The following is a 16,105-nucleotide window of genomic DNA, read 5'->3' as shown; positions in this document are numbered from 1 at the left end:
TAGTAAATGGTATTTTGAATTTTTAAAGTCATTTTTTATATTCAAAGGATTTAATATTTATATATTCTAAGATAATTACTACCAACCCTTCCCAAACAAAAGATTATAAAAAACTACATAAATTTCAGCTAAAGATTCTAGCTAGATTTGAAGGGAAATTGTGATTAATGAATTTTCAGGTGAATAGAAACTAACTCCTATTGTTGCTATGGTTCTTTGACACCACTTGGCAGCGATTTAAGGGCTTAACAGGAAAGAAGACAAATGAACACTATAGCAAAATGCTCCACATAACACTAGTCATTGTTCCAAGCACAATTCCATTTGCAGTCTGAGGGATCTGAGAATAAATGCTTTGAAGGCACATCCATAAAAAGGGATTTTGTAAGTATCAGACAGGCACCTCCACACTGATCAGCGAAATAATAAAATCTGCCAATGAAAGTAATCAGAAAATAGATTTTTATTCTATATTATGATAATCATTTCCATGTTTATATAACTACATGGTTTTAGACAAAGTAGTTATTTTAGTAAGTTTTCATCATTCTTCCCAAATATTTAAAACTCAAGTGGATATCTTTGTAATATAGTTGACAGTATTTCCAGCATTTTTGTTTTGTGCCTTGACAATCACAGCCTCTATTAATTAGTGCTCTGGGAATGAAGTCCATTACACTGAAGGTGACCCTGTAAGAAGACATTAATTATTAAATCATTTTTATTATGTGTGGTGTGGTTCAAAGACAATCAGTGTTATTTCGAAGCTGTACACAAGCAGACACAGACACACACACAAGCACAGATGTTGCGCTACACCAAGCTCTACCTGAGCAGGAATCTTTGTCTATTATGCTCAGTGCTGTAACACTAACAGCTCCTTTGAGCATCTAATAATATTAAAAAAGTCTTAATACTTCTAACTTCTCATAATGCTAACTATGTCCAGAAACTGGAGTGTGCACTATATGTTTTTATTTAACCACCACTGCAAAGTTGTAAATTAGGTGATATTATAACCCTCATTTATTTGATGAGACAGATTGAATTACAGATAGGTAAATAACTTGGCTGCAATCGAAAAAATTGGAGGAGCTGGGATCAGTCTCATATGCCTTCAACTAGAAGTTCTGGCCATGATAGCTTTATTATATCACCTCCAAATGACCTCCTAGTCACTAAGTCTTCATCACTATCAGAACATGAGATAATATTTTGTCTTTTCTTTTCTAATAACTCACTATCCCCATCTTTCTCGTTCCAGTTCACTTTCCCCAACCCTCCAATGCCAGAATCCATCCTCTCTGTCTGAACTGGAAGGAGGTGCACTCAGTCACGTAGGATGGTGACTAATCAACTCATTACACTTTAGAGTAAATGATTTTCAATAAATTGCCTCACCCAAACATTTCTATCTTAAACCATTCATCTCTGCTGCTCAAAGTTTAATCTGTTTCTAAAGGAATTTAGACATCTGCAAGTAGTTGAGGAAAACATTTCTGAAAATAAGAATAATGTCATTCATTCAACACATTTTATTGTAAAGTTTATTGTTATGGAATGAAATTTGCCCCCTTGAAAATTCATATGCTCAGGCCCTAACCCGCAATGTGACTCCATTTACAGATAGGGTCTTTAAAGAGGTAATTAAGGTTAAATGAGGCTATAAGAGCGGGCCCCTAATTTGATAGGACTAGTTCCTTATAAGAAGAGAAAAAGACGAGAGCTCACTCACTTCTGGGCTTAACGTGCTCTCTCTCTGAGAACACACAGAGGAAAGGCCATGTGGGGACACCAAGAGAAGGCAGCTGTCTGCAATCCAAGAGGAGAGGCCCCACCAGAAACTGACCCTGCTGGCGCCTTGATCTTGGCATGTCCAGAACTATGAGAAATTTGTCTTGTTTAAACCACCCGGTCCATGGCATTTTATTGTGGTGCCAGGCAGACTAATACACTTCCTTACCTATTTGTCAAGCACTGTGTTAGACAGTAGGGATACAGAGTCGAGTAAAGCAGAGCCCTTATTTGCTCAGAATTAATGGCGGTGAGGAAGATAGAGAAAAGGAGGTGTGATCAGTGGCACTACTGATTGTAAGTAAAGTGCTATGATGGCCTCAAGAAGAAAAGATTAATTCTACCTAAAAATGTTAGATAAGTCTTAACAACAGAGGTAAATTTTATGTTGGGTCTTCTAGAAAAAATAATAGTTTGGGAGAGGAAGAAATAGGGTAGTTTAGACTGGGAAAAGGAATAATATGAGAAAGGTAAAGATATGGGTATTGCATTTGTGTTTAGAAACTGACAATCTGTTTTAATTAATTAGAATATGGGTGGTGATGGGAGATGAAGGAGTCTGCATTGAAAAAGAAAAAAAAGCTACAGAAACCAATAGAGCCATATCAGTCCCTGGTCTTGTATGAAAAGGAGTCCTCCAGGCCTACAAGGCAATGGTCAGGGGATATTCACAGCCATCTTCTTAAATCATTAGTTCTTAAAAGTTTGAGGACACCAAACTTTCAAAAGGAAATGCATTATATATAAAGCAGAATGCAAAGGATCTGAAGTTTTACAATAAAAGATAAAAAGTTTATACTGATTTAAAATTTTAAATTAAAGAACTAATACACATTATATAAAGAAATTCATTCTATTAATGAGTAAGGACGCTGAATCATGCTGACGTTTAATAAGGATAATTTTGTATAATAGAAACTTTTGGTATATCTCAGAAAATTGAAGTCATAGAATAGATATGATCCTTATCTTTTCCTTATTTTGTCCAGTGTTCCATGGAGTGATTACCCACATTATGCTAATCCATATAATTGCTCCAAGGAGAACTAATCCAAGCAGGGGATTCTAAAAGAAAAGGGAACCCATTCTCCAACAAAAAAATTAGATAGCTCATCAATAATTTAATTAAAACTATTTCTAGCAAGGTGTGGTGGTATGCACCTGTAGTCCCAGCTACTCAGCAGGCTGAGGTGGGAGGATCACTTGAGTCCAGGAGTTCAAGAGAAAACCATCTCCTTCTCTCTATATATAAAATTTAATAATATACAATTATATATTATTAATGTAACATAAAATAATACATATATAAACTGCCTCTATACATTATATTTTATATATATAAAACTCCCCCATATATAAATATTATATATAATATATATTTTATATATATTTTATATATTTTTTATATATTATATATATTTTGTATACAGAAAAATATATAAATATATAAATATATTTGTATATACAGAGAAAAATCAATATATAATATGTATTATATATCTGTAGAGAGAAAGAAAGAGAGGTTCCATATATATATATATATATACACACACACATATATACATACACACACACATACAGAAAGAGGGGAGTTATATCTATAAAATATATATGTTTATATATACAAAACCTCTCACTATATATAATTTATATATATAAAATTTCCCTGTATATATACACATATATATTATATAGAGAGAGCCTCTGTATAATATATGAATATTTATATATAAATACAATATATAAATATTTATATATAAATACAATATATAAATATATATAAATATAATATATAAATATATATAATATATAAATATTTATATATATAATATATATAATATATAAATATTTATATATAATATATAAATATTTATATATAATATATAAATATATAAATATAATATACAAATATATAAATATTTATATACATAAATATAATATATAAATATATAATATATATAATTTTATAATGTATATTTATAAATGTATATAAACTTATATATAATATATATTTATAAATATATACTATATATAATATATGTAATATATGTATATAATATATGCTATATATATAATTATATATAATATAAATATAATTACATATAAATATATATAATTATATTTATAAATATGTATAAATTTATATATAATATATATTTATAAATATGTATAAATATAATATATAAATATATATAAATATAATATGTAAACTTCTATAGAGGCTCTGTATATAAATATATAATAAATATATCATATAATATATGATATATATTTATAATATATAATATATGATATATTTATATAATATATAATATGATATATTTATATAATATATAATATATGATATCCATTTATATGTAATATATGATATCTATATTACATAGTTATATAATATATAATATTGATATCTATATTATATATTTATATAATAAATAATATATGATATCTATATTATATATTTATATATTATTATATATTATATATTTTATATATAATATATTTATATAATATATATTATATATTATATACTATATATTTATATAGTATATAATATATATTATATATTATATATTTATATAATATATGATATCTATATTATATATTATATAATATATAATATATGATATCTATATTATATTTTATATAATATATAATATATGATATCTATATTATATTTTATATAATATATAATATATGATATCTATATTATATTTTATATAATATATAATATGTGATATCTATATTGTATTTTATATAATATATAATATATGATATATTCATATAACATGCATATTCTATATAAATATATAATATACATTCTATTTAAATTTATAATAAATATGTAATACATATTTCATGTATAATTTCAGGTCCTTTGCATATATATATATATATATATATATATATACACACACACACACAGAGAGAGGTTTTTATTCATATATATAAAACCCTTGTACACTGTTGATGGGAATATAAATTAGTACAGCCACTATGGAAAACAGTATCGAGGTTTCTTAAAGAAAAAAAAACCTACAAATAGAACTACCATATGATCCAGCCATCCCACTGCTAGGTATTTATCCAAAAGAAAGCAAATTGATGCATCAAAGAGATATCTGTACTCCCATGTTTATTACAGCACTATTCACAGTAGCCAAGATATGAAATCAAACTGTTTCTCAATGGATGAATGGAAAAAGAAAACGTGGTACATATAAACAATGGAATATTATTCAACCATAAAAATATGAAATCTTGTGATTCGCAACAACATAGATGAAAGTGGAGGATATTATGTTAAGTGAAATAAGTCAGGCAGAGAAAGATAAATACAGCATGTTCCCACTCATATGTGAGAGCTAAAAAAATTGGAATTCGTGGAGGTGGAGAGTAGAATGATGGTTACCAGAGGCTGGGAAGTGTAGTTGGTGGGGTGGGAAAGAATGAAGAGGGGATAGTTAATGGGTACAAAAATACAGTTGGATAGAAGAAATGAGATCTAGTGTTTGGTAGCAAAATAGGGCAACTATAGTTGATAATAGTTTATTGTGTATTTCCGAATAACTAAAACAGTAGAATTGGAATGTTCCTAACACAAAGAAATAATACCTGCTTAAGGTGATGGGTATCCCAGTTATCCTGACCTGACCATTACACATTGTCTGCTTGCATTACAATATCACATGTACCCTATAACTATTATGTATCCATAATGATTAAAATTAAAACAAATTTTAAAAAAACAAGCATTTTATCTGTCCTTTCCTTTATCTCCTCAACATTTGTCTAGTGTGGTTTAGGCAGTACCAGAAGGGACGGGGCAGATAATACACTCCTATAAGTAAGTCATGTTTATCTCTAACAATTTTTTTTTTTCTGCTTTTTTCAGAGGGAGTGTCTCTCGTCGCCCAGGCTAGAGTGGAGTGGCAAAATCTCGGCTCACTGCAGCCTCCTCCTCCTGGGTTCAAGCAATTCTCCTGCCTCAGCCTCTTGAGTAGCTGTTGTTACAGGTGCCTGCCACCATGCCCGGCTAATTCTTGTATTTTTAGTAGAGACGGGATTTCACCACATAGGCCAGGCTAGTCTCAAACTCCTGACCTCAGGTGATCCACCCACCTCGGCCTCCCAAAGTGCTGGGATTACAGGTGTGAGCCACTGCACTTGGCACAAATTTTAAATATTGTAGAAACAATCATAGTAGATAGACTGAAGCTGGGTTGGTTAGGCTTCTTTTATAAGATAGTGATTTATTTTTTAAAAGAAACTTTTAAAAGAAAGCCTCCCACTTAGAGATAATTAGAATAGCAAAGCATTTAAAGAACTAGAGAGATTCTTGGGTACTCTGGGTTAGCTGTAATACACAATAAGACCCTCAGTCTTTCACTCTGCACTTCACACTCTCCCCAGGAGTCCTTCTAGTAATCTTAACTCCCTCATGATACCACTATCTACCAGTTGCTCCAGCGAAAAATCCAACAGTCAAACCTTATTTCTCTCTGTATTTCATTTTGTACATCTATGTCAGCAACAGATCACACTGCTTCTAATTCCAAAACATATCATAAACTGAGCTATCTCTCTCCACTGCCACCTCCTCAGTCCAACTACAATCTGCTCTCAGCTAGATTTCGTCAAACTCTCCAATATCTCCAAGCTTTCCCAATAAATCATTCTCCCTACAAGAGCGAAAGTAATCATTTTTAAAGGCTGGACCTCTGTCTCCACTTAAAACAAGTGATTATATAATACTGAATACATGTATTTAAGAAAAATAGAGCAGACATCTATACAGCCACTACACATTTAAATCTCCTTATGTATCTCTTCCCAATTAACTATGCTGTTCATTATCTTCCGATTACCCTGTACTTGATATTTATTTTACTAACATACTTCTTTTGGTTGTCTAAATCTATCTCTAAACAATATATATTATTTTTGCATTTTTAAAGTTTGGTATAAATGATATTGTATTTATTCTTTGGCAATTGGTTATCTCATCATTATGCTTATGACATTTATTCTCGTTCATTTTTGCTTCTGTATAATATTCCACGTTCTGAATAAACAATACTTCACTGATCCATTTTCCTGTTGATGTGTATTTAAGTGGTTTATATGTTTTTCTTGTTGTTGTTGTTATTGTTATTACAAACAATGCTAACCCAGGTATTTTATACATGATTATTACTACATATTTTTGAGAGCTTACTCTTAAGTGTATCCCTAGAATGAAATTGCTAAGCAATAGCAAGTTTAATCCTTAACTCAACATTGTAGAACTGACCCAATGTAGTCATTTGCACTTATTTGGTATTTTGAAATTTATAGGTAGCTCCAATAGTAAGAGGAAGGTGAAGGTTATTGCCTTCTTCCCTCATAATTTTGTTATCTGATGAGTTTAACAATGAAAGCAAATCTCATAGATTTTATTCAGCAAGCAGGTCCAGAAATAGTCACATTACCTGTACTATTAGCCTAACGAAGTTCTAGTTTTCTCCTTTTGGCATAAAGCTCATTGCCTAAAAGTGTCACTCAAGGCAGATGTGACAAGGATTCAGCTCATCTTCCAAGAATATAGAGAAACAGAATGCTCTGTTAGAGGTCTGTACACAAGTTCAAGTGGTGTCCTAGGCTAGGCACCACCAGAAGAGCAACTGAGTTTATTAAGCAGATTCCTCTACTGCATATTAAGAAGGGGGGTGCCTGCTCAATTTAGCCAATCCATTCATAATATGGGAGAGTATTGCCATCAGGAATGGAAAAAATTTATTCAAATAGATATTTCTCTGTGTGTGTGTGTGTGTGTGTGTATGAGTAAGGTATAGTTTGCCCTTAAATCTTTCTATTCTCCTAAAACAGTGGTTTTCATTTAAGGACTCTTTCCTATTCTCTTCACTTTTACTTCCCCCGCTCCTTTTTTTTTTTTTTTTTTTTTTTGAGAGGATGTCTCCCTCTGTCGCCACCCTGGAGTGCAGTGGCACGATCTTGGCTCACTGCAAGCTCCACCTCCGGGGTTCACACCATTCTCCTGCCTCAGCCTCCCAAGTAGCTGGGACTACAGGCACCCACCACCATGCCCGGCTAATCTTTTGTGTTTTTAGCAGAGACAGGGTTTCACCATGTTAGCCAGGATGGTCTCAATCTCCTGACCTAGTGATCTGCCCGCCTCGGCCTCCCAAAGTGCTGGGCTTACAGGCGTGAGCCACCACGCCCAGTCCCCTTTTTTCCTACCAATATATGGTTAATGTTCATTCAAAACCATTTTCAAAGTAGCAGTGTCTATATCTAAACAGGATACAGTTTATGAATTTGCCAAAGCACCACCAATAAACAGACGCAAATATTAAGGTAAGTTTTACTGTGGACATAATAAAATTCATAATTTATTTGAACATAATCTGAAATAAACCACAATAAATAATTGTAACATGCTCTGGTTTTACAATGGAAATAGCAATTTAACGTTGATAATGTCCCTAAATGTCACTCAGATTTTAAAATCATTTCTATTTCAAGAGGAAAGTAAACTGAATACAAAAATGTGTAATTAAAAATGTAAAAACTGTAGAATAAAGTAGGATAGACCCTAAATATTCACTGCCCCAAACCCCCAACAGATGCAGAAATTTTCTCCACAATAACCCTGCAAGCATTTCCAGTGCTGGGACCCATTTTCCAAGTCAGCTAAAACCATATTTGCTTTTCACTGTTTCTAAATTTTCCTACATGTTGCAAATTTGCTTTCTTAGAACCTCTGTCCGTAAGTATAAGAATATATGAATATCGTATATTTTTAAATAACTAAAATAGTATAATTGGATTGTTTGTAACACAAAGGATAAATGCTTGAGGGTATAGATACCCCATTTTTCATGTGATTATTACGCATTGCATGCCTGTATCAAAATATCTCATGTACCCCATAAATATATACACCTACTATGTACTCACAAAAATTAAAAATTAAAAAAAGTATGAATACACAATCTAGTCATTTGAAAATACCAACTTTAAATATAATTGCAGGCATGAAGTTTTCTAAATGATGTGACTATTTTATAACACAATTTTGCTGTTTCAGCATTCTCACTTTTAAAGCATACTAATTTATTTGTTGAAACCTAAAAAGTAAAAATTTTAAAAGAAACTTTACCTAATGAATCATGATTGCTTCTTAGATATGATATCTTTGTTTTGTAATACTTATTTTATTAGCTCTCTGGAAATCAGGATAATTTGGTTTCATTATTATGCAATGTTGCATCTAAAAGTCATTTTAATACATGAAGTCAAGCCAGTCACAAGGATGATGAGTTCCATTCTCCTCAATCTAAGGTTGCTCATTTTATGTCTTGACAAAGACTCTCTCTTTTGACCAAAACTTTAGTCAGGCTCCTCCGATTCCTCCGCTTGACTAGGCCAACATTGGGCTTCCTTCTTTGTTGTTGCAGGATCCAGTTTGAGCAAGAATCCTGTTAAGTTGGCTTAGGGAGAATGCCCCACCCTTGGTATCTGACTGCCTTTGATATCCTATCACACTGGCCTGCCTTCAGCAATAATCCTATCAAGTTGGTATAGCCAGAAACCTCTTACCTTTGATGTTTTTCCCCCTGGTGATTTTCCATTCATTGATCTCCACTCTGCTCCTTGGTTATAATTCCCTACTCAGCCTTGTTGAAGTCAGAACTGAGTCCACTCTCTCTCCCTCACTGCAGGATTCCATTGCAGTGGTCCCTATACCTATCACTAGGGCCTACCTTGGATAACGTCTGCCTTAACATCTTTAACAAGTGTCATGATGAGTTTTTTTTCTTTAACAGTCTTCTCCACTATGCCAAAGTGTTGGGATATACAATCTTCTCTTCCTTTAAATCCCCCAGTCCCTCCCACTCTCCCTTCCATTTCTACTTTAATTCTCCTACTTAAACTGAAAGCAGAAAACAGCTTGAGCCATTGGAGAGTCCTAAAAACAATCCCATTAAATAAAAGGCTCATTTTTATCGTATCTTGGAGGGGGGAGGAGCCAAGATGGCGGAATAGGAACAGCTCCGGTCTACAGCTCCCAGCGCGAGCGACGCAGAAGACGGGTGATTTCTGCATTTCCATCTGAGGTACCGTGTTCATCTCACTAGGGAGTGCCAGACAGTGGGCGCAGGTCAGTCGGTGAGCGCACCGTGCGCCAGCTGAAGCAGGGGCGAGGCATTGCCTCACTCGGGAAGCGCAAGGGGTCAGGGAGTTCCCCTTCCAGGGGTGACAGACGGCACCTGGAAAATCGGGCCACTCCCACCCGAATACTGTGCTTTTCCGACGGGCTTCGGAAACGGTGCCCCAGGAAAATATAGCCCGCACCTGGCTCAGAGGGTCCTACGCCCACGGAGTCTCGCTGATTGCTAGCACAGCAGTCTGAGATCAAACAGCAAGTCGGCAGCGAGGCTGGGGGAGGGGCGCCCGCCATTGCCCAGGCTCGCTTAGGTAAACAAAGCAGCCTGGAAGCTTGAACTGGGTGGAGCCCACCACAGCTCAGGGAGGCCTGCCTGCCTCTGTAGGCTCCACCTCTGGGGGCAGGACACAGACAAACAAAAAGACAGCAGTAACCTCTGCAGACTTAAATGTCCCTGTCTGACAGCTGTGAGGAGAGCAGTGGTTCTCCCAGCACGCAGCTGGAGATCTGAGAACGGGCTGACTGCCTCCTCAAGTGGGTCCCTGACCCCTGACCCCCGAGCAGCCTAACTGGGAGGCACCCCCAGCAGGGGCAGACTGACACCTCACACGGCCAGCCAGGTACTCCAACAGACCTGCAGCTGAGGGTTCTGTCTGTTAGAAGGAAAACTAACAGAAAGGACATCCACACCAAAAACCCATCTGTACATCACCATCATCAAAGACCAAAAGTAGATAAAACCACAAAGATGGGGAAAAAACAGAGCAGAAAAACTGGAAACTCTAAAAACCAGAGTACCTCTCCTCCTCCTAAGGAACGCAGTTCCTCACCAGCAACGGAACAAAGCTGGACGGAGAATGACTTTGACGAGCTGAGAGAAGAAGGCTTCACACGATCAAATTACTCCGAGCTACGGGAGGATATTCAAACCAAAGGCAAAGAAGTTGAAAACTTTGAAAAAAATTTAGAAGAATGTATAACTAGAATAACCAATACAGAGAAGTGCTTAAAGGAGCTGATGGAGCTGAAAACCAAGGCTCGAGAACTACGTGAAGAATGCAGAAGCCTCAGGAGCCGATGCGATCAAATGGAAGAAAGGGTATCAGCCCTGGAAGATGAAATGAATGAAATGAAGCGAGAAGGGAAGTTTAGAGAAAAAAGAATAAAAAGAAACGAGCAAAGCCTCCAAGAAATGTGGGACTATGTGAAAAGACCAAATCTACGTCTGATTGGTGTACCTGAAAGTGACGGGGAGAATGGAAACAAGTTGGAAAACACTCTGCAGGATATTATCCAGGAGAACTTCCCCAATCTAGCAAGGCAGGCCAACATTCAGATTCAGGAAATACAGAGAACGCCACAAAGATACTCCTCGAGAAGAGCAACTCCAAGACACATAATTGTCAGATTCACCAAAGTTGAAATGAAGGAAAAAATGTTAAGGGCAGCCAGAGAGAAAGGTCGGGTTACCATCAAAGGGAAGCCCATCAGACTAACAGCAGATCTCTCGGCAGAAACCCTACAAGCCAGAAGAGAGTGGGGGCCAATATTCAACATTCTTAAAGAAAAGAATTTTCAACCCAGAATTTCATATCCTGCCAAACTAAGCTTCATAAGTGAAGGAGAAATAAAATACTTTACAGACAAGCAAATGCTGAGAGATTTTGTCACCACCAGGCCTGCCCTAAAAGAGCTCCTGAAGGAAGCGCTAAACATGGAAAGGCACAACCGGTACCAGCCACTGCAAAATCATACCGAAATGTAAAGAACATCGAGACTAGGAAGAGACTGCATCAACTAACGAGCAAAATATCCAGCTAACATCATAATGACAGGATCAAATTCACACATAACAATATTAACTTTAAATGTAAATGGACTAAATGCTCCAATTAAAAGACACAGACTGGCAAACTGGATAAAGACTCAAGACCCATCAGTGTGCTGTATTCAGGAAACCCATCTCACGTGCAGAGACACACATAGGCTCAAAATAAAAGGATGGAGGAAGATCTACCAAGCAAATGGAAAACAAAAAAAGGCAGGGGTTGCAATCCTAGTCTCTGATAAAACAGACTTTAAACCAACAAAGATCAAAAGAGACAAAGAAGGCCATTACATAATGGTAAAGGGATTAATTCAACAAGAAGAGCTAACTATCCTAAATATATATGCACCCAGTACAGGAGCACCCAGATTCATAAAGCAAGTCCTGAGTGACCTACAAAGAGACTTAGACTCCCACACATTAATAATGGGAGACTTTAACACCCCACTATCAACATTAGACAGATCAACGAGACAGAAAGTCAACAAGGATACCCAGGAATTGAACTCAGCTCTGCACCAAGCGGACCTAATAGACATCTACAGAACTCTCCACCCCAAATCAACAGAATATACATTTTTTTCAGCACCACACCACACCTATTCCAAAATTGACCATATACTTGGAAGTAAAGCTCTCCTCAATAAATGTAAAAGAACAGAAATTGTAACAAACTGTCTCTCAGATCACAGTGCAATCAAGCTAGAACTCAGGATTAAGAATCTCACTCAAAACCGCTCAACTACGTGGAAACTGAACAACCTGCTCCTGAATGACTACTGGGTACATAACGAAATGAAGGCAGAAATAAAGATGTTCTTTGAAACCAACGAGAACCAAGACACAACATACCAGAATCTCTGGGATGCATTCAAAGCAGTGTGTAGAGGGAAATTTATAGCACTAAATGCCCACAAGAGAAAGCAGGAAAGATCCAAAATTGACACCCTAACATCACAATTAAAAGAACTAGAAAAGCAAGAGCAAACACATTCAACAGCTAGCAGAAGGCAAGAAATAACTAAAATCAGAGCAGAACTGAAGGAAATAGAGACACAAAAAACCCTTCAAAAAATAAATGAATCCAGGAGCTGGTTTTTTGAAAGGATCAACAAAATTGATAGACCGCTAGCAAGATTAATAAAGAAAAAAAGAGAGAAGAATCAAATAGATGCAATAAAAAATGATAAAGGGGATATCACCACCGATCCCACAGAAATACAAACTACCATCAGAGAATATTACAAACATCTCTATGCAAATAAACTAGAAAATCTAGAAGAAATGGATAAATTCCTCGACACATACACCCTCCCAAGACTAAACCAGGAAGAAGTTGAATCTCTGAATAGACCAATAACAGGAGCTGAAATTGTGGCAATAATCAATAGCTTACCAACCAAAAAAAGTCCAGGTCCAGATGGATTCACAGCCGAATTCTACCAGAGGTACAAGGAGGAGCTGGTACCATTCCTTCTGAAACTATTCCAATCAATAGAAAAAGAGGGAATCCTCCCTAACTCATTTTATGAGGCCAGCATCATCCTGATACCAAAGCCTGGCAGAGACACACAAAAAAAAGAGAATTTTAGACCAATATCCTTGATGAACATTGATGCAAAAATCCTCAATAAAATACTGGCAAACAGAATCCAGCAGCACATCAAAAAGCTTATCCACCATGATCAAGTGGGCTTCATCCCTGGGATGCAAGGCTGGTTCAATATACGCAAATCAATAAATGTAATCCATCATATAAACAGAACGAAAGACAAAAACCACATGATTATCTCAATAGATGCAGAAAAGGCCTTTGACAAAATTCAACAACCCTTCATGCTAAAAACTCTCAATAAATTAGGAATTGATGGGACGTATCTCAAAATAATAAGAGCTATTTATGACAAACCCACAGCCAATATCATACTGAATGGGCAAAAACTGGAAGCATTCCCTTTGAAAACTGGCACAAGACAGGGATGCCCTTTCTCACCACTTCTATTCAACATAGTGTTGGAAGTTCTGGCCAGGGCAATTAGGCAGGAGAAGGAAATCAAGGGTATTCAATTAGGAAAAGAGGAAGTCAAATTGTCCCTGTTTGCAGATGACATGATAGTATATCTAGAAAACCCCATTGTCTCAGCCCAAAATCTCCTTAAGCTGATAAGCAACTTCAGCAAAGTCTCAGGATACAAAATCAATGTGCAAAAATCACAAGCATTCTTATACATCAATAACAGACAAACAGAGAGCCAAATCATGAGTGAACTCCCATTCACAATTGCTTCAAAGAGAATAAAATACCTAGGAATCCAACTTACAAGGGATGTGAAAGACCTCTTCAAGGAGAACTACAAACCACTGCTCAAGGAAATAAAAGAGGATACAAACAAATGGAAGAACATTCCATGCTCATGGGTAGGAAGAATCAATATCATGAAAATGGCCATCCTTCCCAAGGTAATTTACAGATTCAATGCCATCCCCATCAAGCTACCAATGACTTTCTTCACAGAATTGGAAAAAACTACTTTAAAGTTCATATGGAACCAAAAAAGAGCCCGCATCGCCAAGTCAATCCTAAGCCAAAAGAACAAAGCTGGAGGCATCACACTACCTGACTTCAAACTATACTACAAGGCTACAGTAACCAAAACAGCATGGTACTGGTACCAAAACAGAGATATAGATCAATGGAACAGAACAGAGCCCTCAGAAATAATGCCACATATCTACAAGTATCTGATCTTTGACAAACCTGACAAAAACAAGAAATGGGGAAAGGATTCCCGATTTAATAAATGGTGCTGGGAAAACTGGCTAGCCATATGTAGAAAGCTGAAACTGGATCCCTTCCTTACACCTTATACAAAAATCAATTCAAGATGGATTAAAGACTTAAATGTTAGACCTAAAACCATAAAAACCCTAGAAGAAAACCTAGGCATTACTATTCAGGACATAGGCATGGGCAAGGACTTCATGTCTAAAACACCAAAAGCAATGGCAACAAAAGCCAAAATTGACAAATGGGATCTAATTAAACTCAAGAGCTTCTGCACAGCAAAAGAAACTACCATCAGAGTGAACAGGCAACCTACAAAATGGGAGAAAATTTTCGCAACCTACTCATCTGACAAAGGGCTAATATCCAGAATCTACAATGAACTCCAACAAATTTACAAGAAAAAAACAAACAACCCCATCAAAAAGTGGGCGAAGGACATGAACAGACACTTCTCAAAAGAAGACATTTATGCAGCCAAAAAACACATGAAAAAATGCTCACCGTCACTGGCCATCAGAGAAATGCAAATCAAAACCACAATGAGATACCATCTCACACCAGTTAGAATGGCAATCATTAAAAAGTCAGGAAACAACAGGTGCTGGAGAGGATGTGGAGAAATAGGAACACTTTTACACTGTTGGTGGGATTGTAAACTAGTTCAACCCTTGTGGAAGTCAGTGTGGCGATTCCTCAGGGATCTAGAAGTAGAAATTCCATTCGACCCAGCCATTCCATTACTGGGTATATACCCAAAGGACTATAAATCATGCTGCTATAAAGACACATGCACACGTATGTTTATTGCCGCATTATTCACAATAGCAAAGACTTGGAACCAACCCAAATGTCCAACAATGATAGACTGGATTAAGAAAATGTGGCACATATACACCATGGAATACTATGCAGCCATAAAAAATGATGAGTTCACGTCCTTTGTAGGGACATGGATGAAATTGGAAATCATCATTCTCAGTAAACTATCGCAAGAACAAAAAACCAAACACCGCATATTCTCACTCATAGGTGGGAATTGAACAATGAGAACACATGGACACAGGAAGGGGAACATCACACTCTGGGGACTGTTGTGGGGTGGGGGGAGGGGGGAGGGATAGCATTGGGAGATATACCTAATGCTAGATGACGAGTTGGTGGGTGCAGCGCACCAGCATGGCACATGTATACATATGTAACTTACCTGCACATTGCGCACATGTACCATAAAACCTAAAGTATAATAATAATAATAATAACAAAAGAAAAAAAAAAAAAAAAAATATCGTATCTTGGAATATTGTGACAAAGAAAATGCCACCACTGCAATCTAGGACGTTTCTTTGAAAAATATTCACAGCTTTCAATTCATTTCAACAATTATTTACTAGGTGCCAGGCACTGGACTAGGACCCAGGCCTTGTGCTAGTACTGCAGTTGCAATAAGTATGTGTGACATTCTCATCCTTAAAAGTTAGCAATGCCAAAGACTCACAGAATGAAGAAAGCTAGGCAATAGATGCCCTGT

The 16,105-nt window shown here is 35.9% G+C and overlaps 1 protein-coding gene across 3 annotated transcripts in view; it reads right to left on the bottom strand.

The window, feature by feature from the left end:
• Positions 1–439: 439 nt before the first annotated feature.
• Positions 440–16,105, bottom strand: part of SMPDL3A (sphingomyelin phosphodiesterase acid like 3A) — a 38,428-nt gene continuing 22,762 nt past the window's right edge. For 2 of the 3 annotated variants that reach the window (XM_054492395.2, XM_063666547.1), the window contains exon 9: positions 440–690. In XM_054492395.2, the coding sequence (XP_054348370.1) occupies positions 674–690 (17 nt within the window). In that variant the 3' untranslated portion in view covers positions 440–673. Of the gene's footprint in view, positions 691–13,185; positions 13,348–16,105 lie in introns of all 3 variants that reach the window. The other variant, XR_010126769.1, reaches the window with a different exon arrangement.

The sequence above is a fragment of the Pongo pygmaeus genome, chromosome 5 (assembly GCF_028885625.2).
Source record: "Pongo pygmaeus isolate AG05252 chromosome 5, NHGRI_mPonPyg2-v2.0_pri, whole genome shotgun sequence".
In the NCBI taxonomy this organism is placed as follows: domain Eukaryota; kingdom Metazoa; phylum Chordata; class Mammalia; order Primates; family Hominidae; genus Pongo; species Pongo pygmaeus.
This window is presented reverse-complemented; position numbering and strand designations above follow the sequence as displayed.